Here is an 18,148-nt window from a genome sequence, read left to right on the forward strand (position 1 = left end):
ATTCTTTGATTGCAGAGATCATCTAAGAATCAATCTTTGTACAAAATCAGTGCTTTTTCTGTCTTTTTTCTTTATGCTTTTTAAGAGGATGTTTAACGTGGGAATTTCTAGTGTATAAATTTTTCAAATATATATCATGCTTATTTGAAAATCTAGAGCTATTTAGTTTTGCATTTTTTTTTTCATTTTCTGTCTACTCTAAGTATGATGTGTATGTTCTACAAGAAAAATGCTATTTGCAGAAAATCACAGTAACCCATCATTCATACCTCACTTATGAATTTAATTTATATATCTGCTTTCAAATTTAACCAATCTATTTGCAATATATTGCAACGAGTAACTTAAGTTTCATTTGGTTGATACTTTTTTCTGTTTACTTTAACATTTTGACAAAAAAATTAATAAACTGTAAAAACAAAAATACAAATAATAAAGCATCATACAGAGCTTGCTTGCTATGTAGGTTTTGCATAACATCATTTGCTATAAAGATTATTTCGCTTCGGAATACTTTCCATCACAAATTCTTCAAACTAAAAAGAACGTCGAAAAGGAAACCCAAAAATGAAATAAATGGATTGTTTTTATGTGGGACTTACATGAACTACATACATTACTAGGCAGTAGGCACATTTCACCCGTTATTGTCAGGAAACAGTATCATCTCAATGCTCCTAGTTTCAGGACGATTAAAGTTTCTAAGATGGCACATGGAATCCAAATTTCAGAACTTGTGCAGGATTCCCCAGTTACCAGAAGTACAATGAAATATGTTAAAACCCTTCACAACATGTCAGGCAGCAATCTACCTTTGTATTCTGCAGATGCTTAATGGAGGGTGCTGGGCGCAATTTCCATCTGGTTCTTAACTGCAGCCATTCGGTAATGGGCAGTATAGAGACCATCTATACTACAATTCCCCCTGCAAGTTCAGCATCAGATCTAAGGACTACAAGCTCAACCAGAAGACCCAGGATAGGGTTTGCTTGGTCAGTTCTCTGTCGGGAACCAGCCAGATGGCAACCGAGAAAAGTGGAGTAGTTCCGAGTTTCCAGCACACCTCAAGTGACAACAATTATCTAGTTCAGAATCTCCCTTGGTCTGACAACATTACGATCAAACTTGATCTGCTGCGAACTGAAAATTTCACAGAGTCAAATTCAATAAACACAAAAACTAAAAAACAAGAAGCAAAACTGAGCATGATACCTGCCATGGTGTCTTCAAACAAATGTCTGCACACTAAACATTTTTTAGATGGTGACAATCCTGGGGATACCTTACACAGCCTTCCGATTAGGCTGAAGCATTAAACAGAACAACCCAACATTTTCTATATAACACTGAATTAGATATCAAAACACAGTATCCACACAAGGTAAACTCTGTGGCTTTGGATGCGGGTCCTATCTCCATCACTACCGCCTCCTCCACCTCCATCACTTGTCTCTCCCTCCTCCAGTTTGCCCCCCCTCGAAGCTGTTGCACTTCGCACTGCTTCCTTGATTGGGTTGGCCGGCGCCATGCGGAATATTATTTGGACCCTTCTTGTGTAGGACCTAACACTTACCACACCAGCTTGATATCAGCCCAACTCAACCAGGTTACCTTCTGTCCACGGGCCTGACGTGATTTGGTCGGGTTGGGATATGATTTTTTAATTCTGGTCCGATTTAGTTCGACTTAAAAATATCATTATATTTTTATTTATATTTAATTTTAATTTTAAAATATTAATATAAAAATACTTTTTCAATATTTAATAGTAAATATAACTTAAATGGGTGGATAGGCTTAAGTTTTCAAGACGTCGATGGAATCCTCTCACCTCTAACGATTACCTATTCATTTTCTATTCTTTTTTTAATCTTTTGATCATAAAAACTTTTGATTTATTTTAATTGATAGAAATATAAAAAAAAATTGAGACCTTGATTTTTTTTGCTTTTTTTAACATTTCGTTTAAAGCTTTCTTAATTATTAGAAGTTACAGCATTAATTGATAAATTCAAGAATTTATTTTAATATGAAGAAGAAGCCAATCCAATAAAAATATAATAAAATATAATAGACAGACAATTGTTCATTAATAGGAGCAATACATGATACGAGCAACAAACCTTGAAATCAAACTCTCCTTCCACTCGGGGTGAAAGGCAAATAAACTTAAAAATACAAAATAAATATAAATTAACACATATAAAAAGACTAATCTTTTATTTCAATTGAATAGAATGCTGCAATCGAGTAAGAGTAATTATGTTGTAGGCATCACTCGTTCCAAGATTGTCAATATGGTCTATATAAAAGTGGGTAACACCACGATAAAAGCAGCAACAGTCGCAAATCCTCTTCAAAGATTGTTGAAATAGACATGCTTCAAAGTTACCTTTGCACGGTGAAAAGAATTATCTTAATGCTCCTTTAGATCCTTTCCAATTTTGCCATAACACGAGCATAAGTGTGTAACTCCTACCATAAGATTGTTAATCATATTTGTCACAGCTACACTGCTACCCAATCCATTAAAAATGATCCCTTTCTTCACCAATAAATCCACATCTTTATCAGTGTCGACAAAAAAATCTAATAATTGAATATAATTAAAAAAATCAGTGTTTTTTGAACGATGACATTGTTCCAAGGCCATAAGGTTTTTAAAAATAGTCTCAGTTTCATGCACCACATGAATAGGTGGGATTTGTAGCACTCCCTTCTCAAATTCTACGTTAAGCAAGCAATTTTCCTCAGCTTTAAACTTGCAATCTTCTGCAGCATTAAACTTGACACCTTTCGCAGCTTTATACCTGACACCAGCCTCATGCAACATCATTGCACTGTACATGTTATTTTACGACCTGAGTTTGAGGGGTGAGTTCTCACTTCATAGCATCTATACAAATCCGTTAAGTGTTTAATCTCCTTTCTGGCTGATATTTTATCTTTATAGACAGTGAAGTAACTACAAGCAAGATCCAAAAAGAGGTTTCATGATAGGGAGCTGGAAAAGCTAGGTTACATAGATCATTAAGGACAAAAAATGGGAGTTAATTTTCAAGTAACATCAAATCCGTTTTAAGTTCAACACTTAACCATTCTCTATGGGATAAGAAGTCGTTGACTTCTTCATCATCATGAAAGTTCCTCAAGAAGAACTCAATGATAAAGACTGCATCATACAGTATCATCTTCGTAAAATTGGAAGCCTCCAACTCAGTCTGAAAGACAAATTCGAAATCATAACACCTGCGCATCTGTCGTCCATTTTCTTTGATGAATCTCACAAATCTTCCCAATGTCTCCTTGGAAGTCCTTGATAAAATTTTTTTGTAATATCTCAGCTTTTGCCTCTCCATTCGAGCCAAATTTGTGTTACCATGATGAAATGGCCCTATTGAAATAAATTGAGGAGTGTACGCTTTTTCGTTTGCTACACGAAAACGTCTAGGGACCTTGTAAATACAACACTCAGGCGCAGGCTCCAAGTCTCCTTCTGGAATATCAATTTCCAGATCTTGGGGTTGGTGGTTGTTTTCAATCAGTGGAGCAATTTCTTGGTCGGTGTTTGCCATATATGCAACTTCCTTCTCAGGTAAACAAACGACAATATTTCTCACTAGTTAGCAATAGCAGCAGAATTAATAAAACCCCAACTTCCATATTAAGCCCCAACTATAGATTTACCCCAAAAAAACTTAAGATCAGATCCAACTTAAAGAAATTAATTTCATCAAAAGTGAAGCAAATAGCTAAAGATAAAAGAGTAAATAAAATAAAAACCCTCATAAGAGTAGAAGTACATACCTCTGATGCTGAAGAGGAGGATGATCAAACCAGTAGAAACAGGTCCAGGTTCAAAGTGCGAGATGAACCAACTTCGTTGGATTATCAAGTTTTGTAGAGCAGAGAGTAGTGAATAAGGTTCTCTCAGAAACAACAGAGAAAATGCCCACCTTGTCTCTCAAGTTCCATTCTTAATTCTTTGATTGCACAGGTCATCTAAGAATCAATCTTCGTACAAAGTCACTGTTTCTTCTGTCTTTTTTCTTTATGCTTTTTAAGAGGATGTTTAACGTGGGAATTTCTGCTGTATAAATTTTTCAAATATATTTGAAAATCTAGAGCTATTTAGTTTTGAATTATTCTTTTTTTCATTGTCTGTCTACTCTAAATATGATATATGTATGTTCTACAAGGAAAATGCTATTTGCAGAAAGTCACATTAACCCATCATTCATACCTCACTTATGAATTTAATTTATATATCTGCTTTGAATTTAGCCGATATATTTGCAACAAGTAACTTAAGTTTCATTCAGTTGATACTTTTTTCTGTTTACTTTTTTTTTTTTTTGACAAATAAATAAATAAAAAGTAAAAAACAAAAAATTTTACTAAAAAACAAATAATAAAAGCACCATTAAGAGCTTGCTTGCCATGCGGGTTTTGCCTAACATCATTTGCTATAAAGATTATTTCACATTGGAATATTTCCCACGAATTCTTCAAACTAAAAAGAAGGTCGAACAGGAAACACAAAAATGAAGTAAATAGATATTTTTTACAAGGGACTTACATGAACTACATTAACAGGCAGTAGGCACATTTCACCCGTCATTGTCAGGAAACAGTATCATCTCAATGCTCCTAGTTTCAGGACGACGAAAGTTCTAAGATGGCACATGGAATCCAAATTTCAGAACTTGTGCAGGATTCCCCAGCTACCAGAAATACAATGAAATATGTTAAAACCCTTCATAACATGTCAGGCAGAAAACTACCTTTGTATTCTGCAGATGCTGAATGTAGGGTGCTGGGCGCCATTTCCATCTGGTTCTTAACTGCAGCCATTCGGTAATGGGCAGTATAGAGACGATCTATACCAGAATACCCCCTGCAAGTTCAGCATCAGATCTACAGACTGCAAGCTCATTAGAAGATCCAGGACAGGGTTTGCTTGGTCAGTTCTTTTCCAGGAACCAGCCTGCTGGCCACCAAGGAATATGGAGCGGTTCTGAGTTTGCAGCACCCCTCAGTGACAATAATTATCCAGTTCAGAACCTTCCCTGGTCTGACAACATTACAATCAACCTTGATCTGCTGCAAACTGAAATTTTCACACAGTTCAATGCAATAAACACAAAATCTATAAGTACCCAAAAGAAAAAAACAGGAAGAACTGAACATTATAACTGCCATGTTGTCTACAAAGAATATGTGCTCATGAAACATTTTCTAGATGGTGACAATCCTGGGGTGCTTGATATGGCCTTCCCATTAGGCTGAAGCTTTAAACACAACAACCCAGCATTTTCTACAGAACACTGAATTAGAAATCAAACACAGTAAAAACCATGAATATTACGGTACCAAATGATCTTCCTAGCACATGATCTAAGCATCTAAACTGAAACAGCTTTGTTTTAATGTTCCCAATCAGAACCACATACAGTCATAGCTTACCAGAGATTTCCAGTAAAAATATCAACTAATAAAGATGGCATCATCATATAGCCCAGAAAAAGTACATCCTAACAAATTTAAGGCCCATGCTCCAATATAGTATGTGTATGTGTGTGTGTGTGTGTGCTTGCGTGTGCGCTGAGAGGCAAACAATAGCTGGTACAGCTGGCAATTAGATTGCAACATAGCAAATCAGATAAATTTAAAAAAATATAGTAATGCATTTAAAACCTCCTCAAGCCAAAAAAAAAAAATTGTATAATATCCCATTTCAAATATGAGCTAATCAAAATGGTTTATGCTTCAGAAAATATGGTTATTGCAAGATTTGAAATTTATAGAGTTACCAAATATATACAAACTCTACATTCCTGAATGCGAAAGCTTGCTATATATGCTTATACCATTTACTGTATATGCTATATACGCTTTCACCATTCACTCTATATTCTATATATGCTTTGATATTCTCTTGCACCCTTCTCAAAAGAATTTTAACCAAAGTAGAAAAAACATTTGAACATAAGGTAAGTAATGTGGTTAACCAAAAAAATGCTAAATAATGTCAAATATAAAGATAATTAGTTCTTTGGATCATGTAATTGGCATGGTAAACACATTTTTATTTTAAAGTCCTATTAAGTGATATTAGTTGCACATCATATTGCTAGAAATGGATATCATTCACATGACAGAGATTAGACTCTAATCTGAGAACTTAATTTTTCTAGTTTCACCAGTATTTACACATATTGATGCAGACACAACAGCAAAGAAGAGAAAATAAAAAGCTTGTTGAGTGATGACCCAGAGCAGTTTTTTCTTTAGAAGGAAAACACACACATATATAAAGCATGGAGGTCAATCACAATAGTGTAACCCAGTCTTTAGGCTCCATCACTGATATTCTCCATGAAATTCCAGCCTATTCAGTCGTTCACATCTTGTCATTAACAATAACACAAACAAATTGCTCGTACACTTCAAGTAGTAAAGGCAAACTTGGGAAAACTACTTGGTCAAATAAAGAATGTCAATATTTCATAAGACCATGGGCCTGATTATTTGGCTTGATTGCTTCCATACATGCAATCTGCTCTGCCAATTTGCCATGATCAGAAACACACATCTTTGCATAAAAAGTTGCTGCTGCATCCATTCACTCATACATTTCCAAGTTGGGGAGATAAACAGGCAAAATAATAATCCAACAGAGACTGACATTATTCTTAAATCTATTTGATAGTGATAAACTAACCACTTTTACTTTGTCAAATGCAATTTTCAAAGCAAGAGTTAACTCATTGATAAAAGATGTAACCCAATCACAAATGCACAGCTTCTGTGACGTAAATCTTGCTGATCAATCAAATGTGCCTTATAGAAATAATGGTGACGCATCTAGCCGACAATCTCTCAAACAAGAAAGACACACGAGAAAAAACATTTTGATTCATTTAACAATTGCGCTTCATCTCAAACCAACCAGGGGCCAGCGAACTAACTGTTTTTTATATCACTAGTTTGCTTTCCAATAGCATATCAAAATGAAAAGATACAATTTATGCAAGCCAATTATAAGGGTGTTTTCCAAACCATTTGGCTTCCATGACACATATCACTCAACCATTTCAGCCTATTCATAGGCACACGTCAATCTTTCCTTAAATGGCCAATGACACGTGTTTGTCACTCACGCTATCTAGAGATAGAACAGGAAAAAGGAGCAAAACTACTTACTTCATTAAATAATGACACTTTCCTAAACAAATTGAAGTCACTAAACTAACCACTTTTGCTTGAACAAGTGTAAATTTAAGAAGTGTGAAAGAACATAGAGATTCCATTGATGCAAATCAATCATAAAAGTATGCTCCAACCATATGGATTCCATAAATTATATTCTTGTCCAGCATTTTGCATTGCCACTTAAAATACAGACCTCTTACGATAATGGACAGTATCTCAAGCATGCTCACATGTTCAGTACTACTTAATCCGTTAATTACTAACACGTGCTCATAACTACTTAATTGTCAATTATTAACACATGCTCATAACTACTTAATCCGTTAACTACTGACACGTTTCTCAAATCAATCAATAGCCAGTAAACTAATCATTTAAGACAGAAACACAAGCACATCAAACACAAGTATGTATCCCAAACTTTTTGGATCAACAAACTGTTATTATGCTCTAAAATTTTAAACCAGTTCCATGAACAACTAACAAGTACTGATAACCTAAGGATCCAAACGATCACCTGAAAAAACGACTTCCTTTTACATAAACTGAAACGGTTAAAACCCTATTTATGAAACTGATAAGTCATATTTACATCTGTGACTACTCATAACGAGATTTATAATATAACTGTCTCCCACCATCCTTTAACCTCGTCAAGGATTAGACAAAAAGGCACAAGAACAAGATACATTTGTTACCCTTTCATCTACAAGGTCATCTACAGCTGCAAAAAAAAGTTTAGCAGTCATCCTTATCCCCACCCTCCAAATTCACAGTTTTAGCAGCACCCCAATCTAACCCTGCAATCACCAAAATCAAACCTTTATTCAAAATCACTCGGCCATGTAATTAAAAAGATCAAACTTTCGAAATAGCCAAAACATCAGACCTTCGCAGGAGCGTCCGAGACCCTGTAGCAATCAGGCGTTATCGAAGATAACCACAACCCTGGAAACACGCACTGTAAAAAGATTTAAAGAGAATTAGGAAAAAGAAAATCCAAATTTCGAAAGATAAACAATGAAGGAATTTGGAAGCTTACATCGAGTTGTTTCTGAACATTCTTGGCTCGCTTCTTTGGCCTTCTTGAGGGCTTTGACCCGGTCATAGCAAAGATATCATCATCAATTTCTTCTCTAGAAAGCGAAATAGAGAACTTCTTTTTCTTCTCCTTCTTCTCAGCCGCTTTCGGCTCGGTCACATTCCTTGACCGGGTCGATTCCGGCCTATGAATTTTGTTCTCGTGCGCCGAAGCTCCGATCCTCGGTGCGGCTCCATTCTGATTACGAGGCTTAGTAATCGGCTTCCTCGGTCTCAGATTCCACGTCTTGGGAACCAATTCTTCAACGTATTCAGCATCCAAGTTCTGATCTCCTGCATCCGCAACCTCATCAGCAGGCTTCTGATTCTTCGTTCGGAAACGTATATAGATCTTTGATCTACCGTCCGATGGAGTAGCTTTCTTCTCGGAGTTATTATCAACCAAAACGTCAGAACCGTTGATAACTTTCTTCTCCGATTTTTCACTCCTATGATCAGCAGAAGAACCGGAAGAAGCTCCGTTCTTAGGAGCAGCTTCGCGCACTGGATTCCCCTTCCGATTGTCATCGGAGTCAGAATCAGAATCCCCGCGTTGAGGAGATTTGTGAGAGGAATCAGAGAGTTTGCGAAGGCGGTGGTTGTTGGAGTGGTTCATGGCCCATTTAAGGTCATGTAATTGGAAGTTATGAAGAGGATGAGATTTCAAGGTCGACGAAGAAGCCATGACGGTTTCGGGTTCCCTCTTGTTTAAGTTCTTTCTTCCTTCTGAGATCGAATGAAACACCATTGATCGGTAGAACAGAGAAAACAAATTGTTCTCCCCGTTCCTTCAATGGGAACCAAAAACCAAAGCCAAACAAAAACTGGGTACTTGCTTCTCTAGTTAAGGGATAGAGAGGAATCTAAACCCATGAGAGTGAGCAAAGACAAATGACAGAGAGAGAGAGGGAGAGAGAGAGAATTGGAAGAAGACCAAAGTGAGGGTGTTTTTGCTATTGAGTTTCTTATGAAGAGAAGAGAAGAAAAATAGCAGTTATGATACTCTTGAACTCAGAATGGAAGGAAACAAAAGCTTTTCTCTTTTTTTCATGACGGTTTTGCCCTTGGTTCTTTCGTTTTATTTCCTTTATGACAGTTTTTGAAACCTCGGTCCGGTCCCGGGTGCTGCTGTTCTGTTTTTTCACTGTTTTCTTCTAGCTTAAACTGCTCGCCACACTTTCTTTAGGACGTGTTTGGATTCAAGGGGTACTAAACTACTCACAACTCTCAACTATTTCACATAAATAAAAAATTATATGAATTTTAACCTTAAATTTTTAAGTTAAAAATGTGAATTCATGACACAATCACTTGTTTATTCAAATTCAACTTTTTTATAACTTAATCTAATAAACATTACTCGATCAATACGAGATCAAAAAATTAAATCACGAAAGACACATTAATATATGCATGGTTTAGATTCGTTTAATCGAGTCTTAATTCCAATGTTATAGGTTTTGTTATCCAACGACTTGACGGTTAAATTTGTTATCCCTACACCAGATCGTTAAAGCGTTCTTAAAATTTAAGCAGAGTTTTTAAATTTTAATTATTGAAATATTTGATTGAAAATAAGAAACAACAAAAAAGAAATTTGGGGTTAAGTTGTACCTTGCTGCATTGATACATAAAAGAAAAAGAGGATAAAGACAAAATGGTAGAATGAATGGTTAGACTTCTAATTTGGCATCATGTTTTATTTTATTTTTTTTTTTGGTATCCAGTTCATGTTGATATAAATGGCCATTATTGTCATCATATATTAAGAATCTAGCCCTCATTAGGTCCATGTAATTATTGACTGTGGGCTGTTTGTGAAAAATTGTGTGCCCCATGTGACTTTCAACCTTAGGAAAAATACCCTTTTTCCAACCCTAATTAGCATTCAAGAGACCCATTTTTTTTAATTACTAGAACCTAAAAAGGGTAATTTAATTTAAATGATTGAATAATTGAAAAAGAAAATTTAAAATTACTTAAATTATGCTTTATCTAAAAAATGGAAAATGTAGTGTTTTCTCCATATATAAAAAAAAGGGAAATTTACCAAACTGTGGATAGAATTAAATGTAATCAAAGAGGGATCTTAAAAGTGGACACGTGCGCATCATGCAAAACATCATTATGCAAATGTTGAGTAGGTGCACCTTGGTATTTATGTGGCTTGTGTTTTAATGACCCATTTCCCTCTTTTTTTTTTTTTTGGCTTTTGCAAATCAATACATTTGTTTGTTTGCAGTTCTTTGAAACCTCTAACCTATCTTCACAATCTTCAAATTAAAGTTAATTATATAAGATTAACATTATCAACTTCAATATTCTAATAATTTTGTCGATTGAAATTAATAATTTAATTTTTTACGAGCACAAAAATTACAAGATGTCATATGAAAAAGTTTATCGAGAAAAAATATAAATAACAATACGAATCTAAAAGATTAAGGCAACAGGAAAAATTATGGCAAGATATTTGCTTTTCCCATTCAAAGTTATGTACAATCAATCAAGCATGTCATGGCATATTAAATTGGGAAAGTCTTGTCCTTGGGAAGGAATGCAAGGGAAATAAGATAACAACCTGTGTTCATCAAAAAAGACTTGAAAAAAGAAATAAAAATCAGAATCACATCACCTTAAATGACAATGCATGCATGATTTATTATTAGATATGTACAACTTTATGCTTATCTGCTGAATCAGCTTGCCTTTCTTAGCTCATATTGAAGCAGCAGTGGCAAAACCATGTACCTTGATCTTCTTCCAGGAAGCAAGAATATTGACTAAAGTAGAAAAGACATGGGAGATGCTATGAATTTTGAAAGAAAAAATCCTCCTAGTCAAATCTAAAGTAAGGTGTATGCTGCATATTCCATTTTTAATGTCTTCCTTATTAATTCTTTTGTAGTAGGTAATGATTACTAGCTTTTAGCTCAAATGGTGAAATAAATACTGCTTAATTGCTCTCCAAATTACATTTTTAAGTTCACATGAGAATATCTTCTTTCGCGCGATTAAGATATCATTAACACAATGTAAAAGTCTATATCGAGTTAATATATTAAATTATAATGACTCGAATTCAAGTATTACTAATTCAGAAACTTTTCAGACTGAAATCATGTAATATTTAAAAACTTAAACTTAAGTTATTAGCAGTAATTGGCTTAACAATCACAAGTGAGATGAGTAATCATAGTCTGAACAAGGGCTTGAACGAAAGCTTCAAAGCTAAAAACGTTCACTCGTTTGGGCAAAAGGAGGAAAATGATAGGATTGGACACAAGGAATGTTTACAAGGAGAGGGGGGGACAGCGATTTTATCCCCATTATTGGGAGAAAACTGAAGCAGCTACCACCCATCTGCACACAGACAAAGCCATCCGCTTCACGAACGTGAGCCTCTGTTGCAATGATGCTGGCCTCTTACAATCTAAGTAGGGTATAGACAGTTAACAAGGTTTTCTTGTTCATGAATAGGGGCAAATATTTTGCACTAGATTTTGGTTTAGGACCTTAGAAAATAGCGGCCTCACCAAGAACATTAAAAGGAAAAACAAAATCCTGAATGCATCTCTTATTTCCATCAGGGGGACCAAGTGATTTTGAACACATAAACCTGGAATCTTCAGTAGAATAAAAACAACCCGATAATATGTAAAATAGGACAAATTGTTATGTAGGTATTCTCCACAATCAATGGCCGGTCATCCATAAACTTGAAGAACAGGACAGAACCAGCAGACAGCCTGGTTGCTTCAGTTCTGGCAATGCCCTTTCATTCATCCGAACTTTTTGAACAGTACGACAGATTCAACTCTTGCACTTAGTTTGATTACCTTGTCAAGCATCCTTGGTGTCAAAAGGAAGCCATTTACAATCTACATTGGACTGATCACAATTGGCAAATGCACTATAACCAAGAAAATCGATTATTGCCTAATTGGCATGATTTTAAAGATGAACACTCATAGAGGTTCTTACACATCGTCCCAATGAATTGACTAATTTAACCATTTCAAGATAAATATAAATTCACAACAGAGGTAAACCACAAATACAAAGTCCTGCAGTTTAAATATGAATGTTACAAAGGGCAAATGCCTAGAAATGGTTAATAAGCACACCCTTCCCTTGACTCGTTTCCTCATAACTCTTTCCATCAATACATTGTGTGTGATATGCAGAGGTAAGGTTGATCACGAATGAGTAAATCTATACACCATCTTAATCGTTGCAAGATATGAACTGAGAAGAAAGACATCTATCTCACTTAGAGATTTGATATCAATCCAAAAATCATTTGTCAAAAGCCATACCTAGACAATTTACAATGGTCTTAGCTACTATCACTGGGTTTTCTGCAGGAGAAATTCTCAAACCATTGTTTTGGAGCATCTGGATGAATTCCATAAAGACGGGCTACAAAACTCTTTTCACTAGTTGCAACCATGCTTGCAATGGAGTAGTTTTTAGTACACAAACCTTTCTCCGTAAGCCACTTGTGAAATCTGTACCTGGGCTTAATCCGGTACTCTAAGTTAAAACACAGAAAGGCTGGGAATATATTAAGGTAGTCCAAAGAAACACCCATTTCATGGCTAAGGAAATTCACCTTCTGCTCTAGAGTTTCTGGGCTCTGGTTTAGAACTTTTGGTGTCATCTGTATCATCTTACAAAGTTTTGAGAATTCAATCCCTGTACCAAGAAGACAATCAAATCTTTCTTGCAACTCACAACTAGTACCATGTACATGAGCTAAAACCTTCACGGTCAAAGAATTCTCTCCAAACCCAATTCCATGCAAAAAACTCAACTTACTCATTGTATGGATAGGAGTTCTTGAAAACTGAATCCTCTCCAAACAATCTCTGAAATCGTCATCCAAGTCTTCACCAGGATGACTAATGGCATAATTAGCAAGCAATTTATGATTTCCATCCCTAATCCTATTAAAGAACCACTCATGTAGCCTTAATGCTCTCATCATATGAGGTAAATTACCCATTTTATTTCTCCCCAAAACATAGGGGTACTCTTGAGCAATGGCATTCCTTTCCTCCGTACTCAATCCAAAATGTTTCAATAATCCCATTACTGAAATCACTGGTGTTTCCAAATCAAAATCCAAAATCTCCGGCCTTTGAAGAATCAACAAACCAACATCTTCCTTCCTAACAGAAAATCGACAAAAATACTCAACCTTCTGGACCATAACCTGCTCTGGATACAGAAGAAAAAGATTCTTACTTCTACCCATCAGTTCCCCTGTCTTCCCTTTCTCAAATCCCAGATCATAAAACACCCTCATTTTCCTACAAATCTCATACCATGCGTCTACATTTGCCTCAACACAACTTCCCAAATCAAATTCTACAAAAACCTTTTTCAAATCATCCAATAAACCACCAACTTCCCCATCCAATTCACCATCCCCACGCAACACATAAGGAAAAGCCAAGCAAACACCAATAACAGAAATATTACTAAAGCCACATTCTTTGATCCTAAAAAGATTAGCTTTCAACTCCCTAGAACTTATCCTAAAAATCGAAACTTCCTCTTTATAAAGCTTACCCAACTTGTTCCAAGGAAACCCAAATCCGGAAAGCGCACAAGCTGCATCAAGGACCCTCTCATCTTCCGAAAAAAAGAACTTCTTGGCAGGTAAAAAGCCACTGACTTCCTTATAATCAATGCCTATACTTTCAAAGAAAAACTCAAATTCGTTGATGGGATGGTACCTGAGGAATTTGAGAACGTTCCTGGTGAAACTCGTCGGAGAGAAGTCGATGTCGGAGATGAGACCGGAGAGAGAAAAGAGAGAGTTTTTAGCAATGTGTTCGGCGTAGACGAAAGGGACGTATCTGGTGCCGTGGAGGTAATCTGTAAGAGCCTGTTGCGCGTCTTGGATGGCTTGGGGTCGATACTTGGAAGGGATTTTCGTGAGGCTAGGGAGTTTGGGTAGTGTAGAAAAGTGGCGGGACAGATGTGAGTAGAGAAATTTGCTGAAAAGGTGCATCGTCGGCTGAAATGGTTTAGGGTTTATGGAGTTTCCATTATCGCAGGTTGAGTGTCTTCAGCGACCGCGTCCGTCTTCGTCTTGTCTTTGAGGACGCCCGAACTTGACCCAAATAGGATATGGGCTCTCGATCCTTTTGGTTTCCTCTCACTTTTACTTCAGGGGTATAGAAGTAAATCCCCACTTTGAAACAATAAAATCCCTTGACTTCCAAGTTTCGTGTCTGTCTCTCCTCTTTCATTTCCTTCTCTGGTTTTACCGAACCACCAGCGATGGTTCAAACAAGCGAATTTCCCATAAACCCCCCAATGCCACCAGCCGCCCCGATCCAATCTCAACCTCCACCGCCAGGCCAACCGCAACCTCAACCGCAAACGGACCTTTTCCGCACCGCCAAGCGCCGTCGCGAGGAAGAAGACCCCGCGGAGGCAGGGGATACCGGAGAATCGGCTTCGAAACGGCAGGCGAAATCCCAGGACGTCATTTTCCGTATCGTGGTCCCCTCAAGGCAGATCGGTAAAGTCATCGGCAAAGCAGGCCATAGAATCCAGAAGATTCGTGAAGACACCAAAGCCACCATCAAGATTGCCGATGCCATCGTCGTAAGTTGAGATTAGGGGTCTCTTTTATTGTTAAAGAATTTTTTCCTTTTTTCCATTTTAATTGTGTATTTATTGTTAATGTTTCGCAGCGACACGAAGAACGTGTCATCATCATAAGCTCTAGAGACAACGAGGACATGATTTCAGATGCAGAAAATGCACTTCAGCAAATAGCTACCTTAATCCTAAAGGTAACCCTTATTTCTCTCTCATTAATCTCACAATTGGACATTTCTTTATCGATTTAATTGCTAGCTTAACTGCCGTGATAAGCAAAGGTGATGAATTTCAAGACATAAGAACACGCAAAATGCTGTCATGATAAGCAAAGGTGGATGGGTTTGTATTGTGTTTCTTAACAGGAAGATGATAGTGGTACGGAGGCAGCAAAGGTAGGAGCTGTCAGTGCGGGACATGTGGCTGCGAATACGATAAGGCTTTTGATTGCCGGGTCACAAGCAGGCTGCCTAATTGGGATGTCTGGTCAAAACATTGAGAAATTGAGGAGTTCCTCAGGAGCCTCAGTCACGATTCTTGCTCCAAACCAGCTGCCTTTGTGTGCATCTGCTCACGAATCTGATCGAGTTGTTCAGGTTAGATTTTACATGGTTAAGGTTTAATAAGATGTCTGGACATGCGGATTTTGTTCCTTTATTTTTCATGGAATTTTGTTTATTACTTTTTGAACCTTAGCTTTATCTTGTGTTTGTAATGTTTGTTTCTTTCCATATCTGAATGATGATTAAATTCTTGTTGAGCACAGATATCTGGTGATGTTCCAGCAGTATTGAAGGCTCTGGCTGAGATTGGTTATCAACTCAGGTATAGGTTGAGTGTTGCTTGAGTTTAGTTCATAGTACAATGAGCTATTTATCGTGTTTACTTGAAGATGTGATATGTTGGCTCCGTGTTTAGGGAAAACCCACCACGGCAAGTGATTTCTATTAGTCCAGCATATAATTTTAACTTGCTTCGGCCACCTCAGCCTCAGCCATATGTGGACCCAACTTCAGGTTATTCAATATTTTTCATATTAAAATTATTTTTAGCTTTCAACTGCTACACTCTGTGGCTATCAAGTTTTAATATTTTTTCTTATAACCACATCATCTTTAGGACAACCACTCTTGCAGCTGATTATGTTACTTTCGAGATGGTGGTTTCGGAGACATTTATTGGTGGATTGATCGGCAGATGTGGCTCCAATATTTCAAGGATCAGAATTGAGTCTGGAGCAACTATAAAGGTAGGCAAATTGTTGGGTCCTATACTGTGGATTCAATCTTTAGCTATTCTTGGATTTAACTTTTAGGTCAATTCATCCACCTTTACAACTTAAGAGTTTCTCAACCTCTGAATTCTAATCATATTATTTTTACCGTTGCAGGTTTATGGTGGGAAAGGAGAACAAAAAGTGAGGCATATTCAGTTCAGCGGTAGTTCTCAGCAAGTAAGTTTTTTCGTTTAAAGGATGGAAATTATTTAGTATTTTTTTTCCGTAGATTTATTTGGAAAATGTTTTATTTTGAGTGATTATATCTATTTCTTTCCGATAAACTTTCTGTGTTTGATAATGACATGGATAGATCGTTGATACACTAAGATTACATATTAAAAAAAGTTTGCAGGAAAAAGCTTGCCTTCTACTGAATTCTTTATCATACATAGTCTTGTTGAGGTTCTTATATTTTCTCATGTTTCAATTTTGGGCGCTTCTTAGGTTGCTTTAGCAAAGCAGAGGGTTGACGAATGCATATATTCTCAGATGATACAACAAGCTGGTACTCAACAACCAGGGTAATTTTGTCTTTTCCATCTCATCATCTAGTCGAAATCATATTTTGAGAGTATATTATTTAGAATGTATAATTTGTGATCTTCTGCTTGACATCTCATTGCTGTTTTTGCAAGTAGATATGTTAAGTGTTGATTTAGAGTTATTATAACTTATTTTCACAAACAAAAGATCTCTGACATGATAATCTTCTGAAACTCGGCTTGTGTACAGGCCTGATGTTTGTTTAACATTGTTGTTTTCCATCAACTACTTATAACCACTGTCAGCACTAGCCCTTACCTTCTGGCCAAAATAAACACCTAATTGTCTAATAAAATTTCTTATACATCACTATAATTTGCTTGTGACAGTGCCCCTCTATAACTGAACCTTATTGTGTAAATGTTTTAGATTGGTTGACTTGTCTAAATTCATATCCTCGAGTCTTCTGGTTCTTTACGAAGCTAACATGGATGAATTTGTCTCAGTTTGCAGATGTGATGAAGCTGCAGGGAAATTATCTTTTTGATCCTTAACAGTTCCAAGGCCACTGTTGTCTCAGTGTTGCACCTTCAGCGCTGTAGCTAAAGATTGCAAGTCATTGTGTTTGGTGGCTTTTTTCTCCTTTGAATGACAAGTAATATGCCAGATTGTAGTTTGTTGTTTTCACATATAGAGTAGGCTTGTATTCTACTAATGAATGAAGCTAGAAGCGGTGGTTGAAGATTAATTAAAACTACTGAATTGACAAACATGATTAAACTGTAAATTTGAATTGTTTATCTATACTGATTTGGTGTATAAGAGTGTCTTGGGGTTTTCCTGGTGGGGATGACACCCTAAGCTCATGGTTGAGGCCATAACTTAGAGATGCAAGGTCCAAATCTTCCTTTGCATTTAGCCAATTGTACCCAAGAAATTCTCGCTTCATGCCCCAGTCTAGATGGATGTTAGCCTTAGATCCTGAAATCAGCCAGGCATGGTTGATGCCAATTGCCAAGTTGTGACCAAGGAGAATTCCAATCCTGTCAGGCTTGGACTAATTGACAAGCACAAAATCAGCATCACACTATGACGGGAACTATCATGCTCTTCCATTTTCAGCATCTCACTCAGCTCATCATCACCAACGACCTCTTATATTTGCTCCATGTGTCAGTTCCCTTTTCTTTATTGCAGCCCCACTCCCTGAACCAGTCATTGTCATCGACATCATAATTCATTATTGACATCACTTTCTTCTTTTATATCCCCTCAATTGAAATTGAAACAAGTGTGCACTGTATTCCTTCTAACGGTAGGCTCCTAATGGTCTGTGGATTTTCCTGATAGTTGGGCTTTTCTGGCATGAACTGACGAGGATAAGAACAAACCGTCGATGGCTCACTGGCACCAGGAAAAGAGATCCATAGCATTAACAATCTGTTGCCAGTTTCACCCAAGGAGAATAAA

The 18,148-nt window shown here is 36.7% G+C and overlaps 4 protein-coding genes and 1 long non-coding RNA gene across 6 annotated transcripts; 1 reads left to right on the forward strand and 4 right to left on the reverse strand.

Annotated features, from left to right (window-relative positions):
- Positions 1-548: 548 nt before the first annotated feature.
- LOC108660947 (uncharacterized) lies at positions 549-1,501 on the reverse strand. Its single transcript, XR_001926703.2, has 2 exons — positions 1,213-1,501; positions 549-1,140 (listed from the first exon to the last, which is right to left on the reverse strand). It is a non-coding gene; the product is annotated as an uncharacterized LOC108660947 (long non-coding RNA).
- A 1,549-nt stretch (positions 1,502-3,050) lies between these two features.
- Positions 3,051-3,575, reverse strand: LOC108660479 (UPF0481 protein At3g47200-like). The gene has a single exon (XM_088802947.1). The coding sequence runs from the start codon at positions 3,573-3,575 to the stop codon at positions 3,051-3,053; it is 525 nt and encodes a 174-aa protein (XP_088659073.1).
- A 4,051-nt stretch (positions 3,576-7,626) lies between these two features.
- On the reverse strand, positions 7,627-9,309 carry LOC18614448 (uncharacterized). The gene is made up of 3 exons (XM_007052214.3): positions 8,258-9,309; positions 8,105-8,176; positions 7,627-8,015 (listed from the first exon to the last, which is right to left on the reverse strand). Exons 1-3 carry the CDS (start codon positions 9,041-9,043, stop codon positions 8,010-8,012), a joined length of 864 nt encoding a protein of 287 aa, XP_007052276.3. The 5' UTR covers positions 9,044-9,309; the 3' UTR covers positions 7,627-8,009.
- Positions 9,310-12,204: 2,895 nt separating this feature from the next.
- On the reverse strand, positions 12,205-14,324 carry SHOT1 (Mitochondrial transcription termination factor family protein). The gene has a single exon (XM_007052215.3). The coding sequence runs from the start codon at positions 14,315-14,317 to the stop codon at positions 12,635-12,637; it is 1,683 nt and encodes a 560-aa protein (XP_007052277.1). The 5' UTR covers positions 14,318-14,324; the 3' UTR covers positions 12,205-12,634.
- A 265-nt stretch (positions 14,325-14,589) lies between these two features.
- Positions 14,590-17,500, forward strand: LOC18614450 (uncharacterized). Of its 2 annotated transcripts, XM_007052216.3 has the most exons (9): positions 14,590-14,919; positions 15,009-15,110; positions 15,282-15,512; positions 15,683-15,741; positions 15,835-15,932; positions 16,053-16,165; positions 16,307-16,369; positions 16,640-16,716; positions 17,185-17,500. In XM_007052216.3, exons 1-9 carry the CDS (start codon positions 14,590-14,592, stop codon positions 17,195-17,197), a joined length of 1,086 nt encoding a protein of 361 aa, XP_007052278.3. In that variant the 3' UTR covers positions 17,198-17,500. The 2 variants fall into 2 exon arrangements, 1 of the variants encoding a protein (XP_007052278.3); XR_001926204.2 differs by lacking the exon at positions 17,185-17,500 and having other exon boundaries at positions 16,036-16,165.
- The last annotated feature ends 648 nt before the right edge of the window (positions 17,501-18,148 follow it).

The sequence above is a fragment of the Theobroma cacao genome, chromosome 1, assembly GCF_053813885.1.
Source record: "Theobroma cacao isolate CCN51 chromosome 1, ASM5381388v1, whole genome shotgun sequence".
Lineage (NCBI taxonomy): Eukaryota > Viridiplantae > Streptophyta > Magnoliopsida > Malvales > Malvaceae > Theobroma > Theobroma cacao.

Excerpts from the sequence above, each read along its gene's own strand:
- LOC18614450 (XM_007052216.3), top strand. The coding sequence starts at position 14,590 with ATGGTTCAAACAAGCGAATTTCCCATAAACCCCCCAATGCCACCAGCC. Across the intron at positions 15,111-15,281 it reads TAGCTACCTTAATCCTAAAG|GAAGATGATAGTGGTACGGA; the intron begins GTAACCCTTATT and ends GTTTCTTAACAG. Across the intron at positions 16,370-16,639 it reads TCAGCGGTAGTTCTCAGCAA|GTTGCTTTAGCAAAGCAGAG; the intron begins GTAAGTTTTTTC and ends GGCGCTTCTTAG.
- LOC108660479 (XM_088802947.1), bottom strand. The coding sequence starts at position 3,575 with ATGGCAAACACCGACCAAGAAATTGCTCCACTGATTGAAAACAACCAC.
- LOC18614448 (XM_007052214.3), bottom strand. The coding sequence starts at position 9,043 with ATGGTGTTTCATTCGATCTCAGAAGGAAGAAAGAACTTAAACAAGAGG. Across the intron at positions 8,177-8,257 it reads ATGTTCAGAAACAACTCGAT|TGCGTGTTTCCAGGGTTGTG; the intron begins GTAAGCTTCCAA and ends ATCTTTTTACAG.
- SHOT1 (XM_007052215.3), bottom strand. The coding sequence starts at position 14,317 with ATGCACCTTTTCAGCAAATTTCTCTACTCACATCTGTCCCGCCACTTT.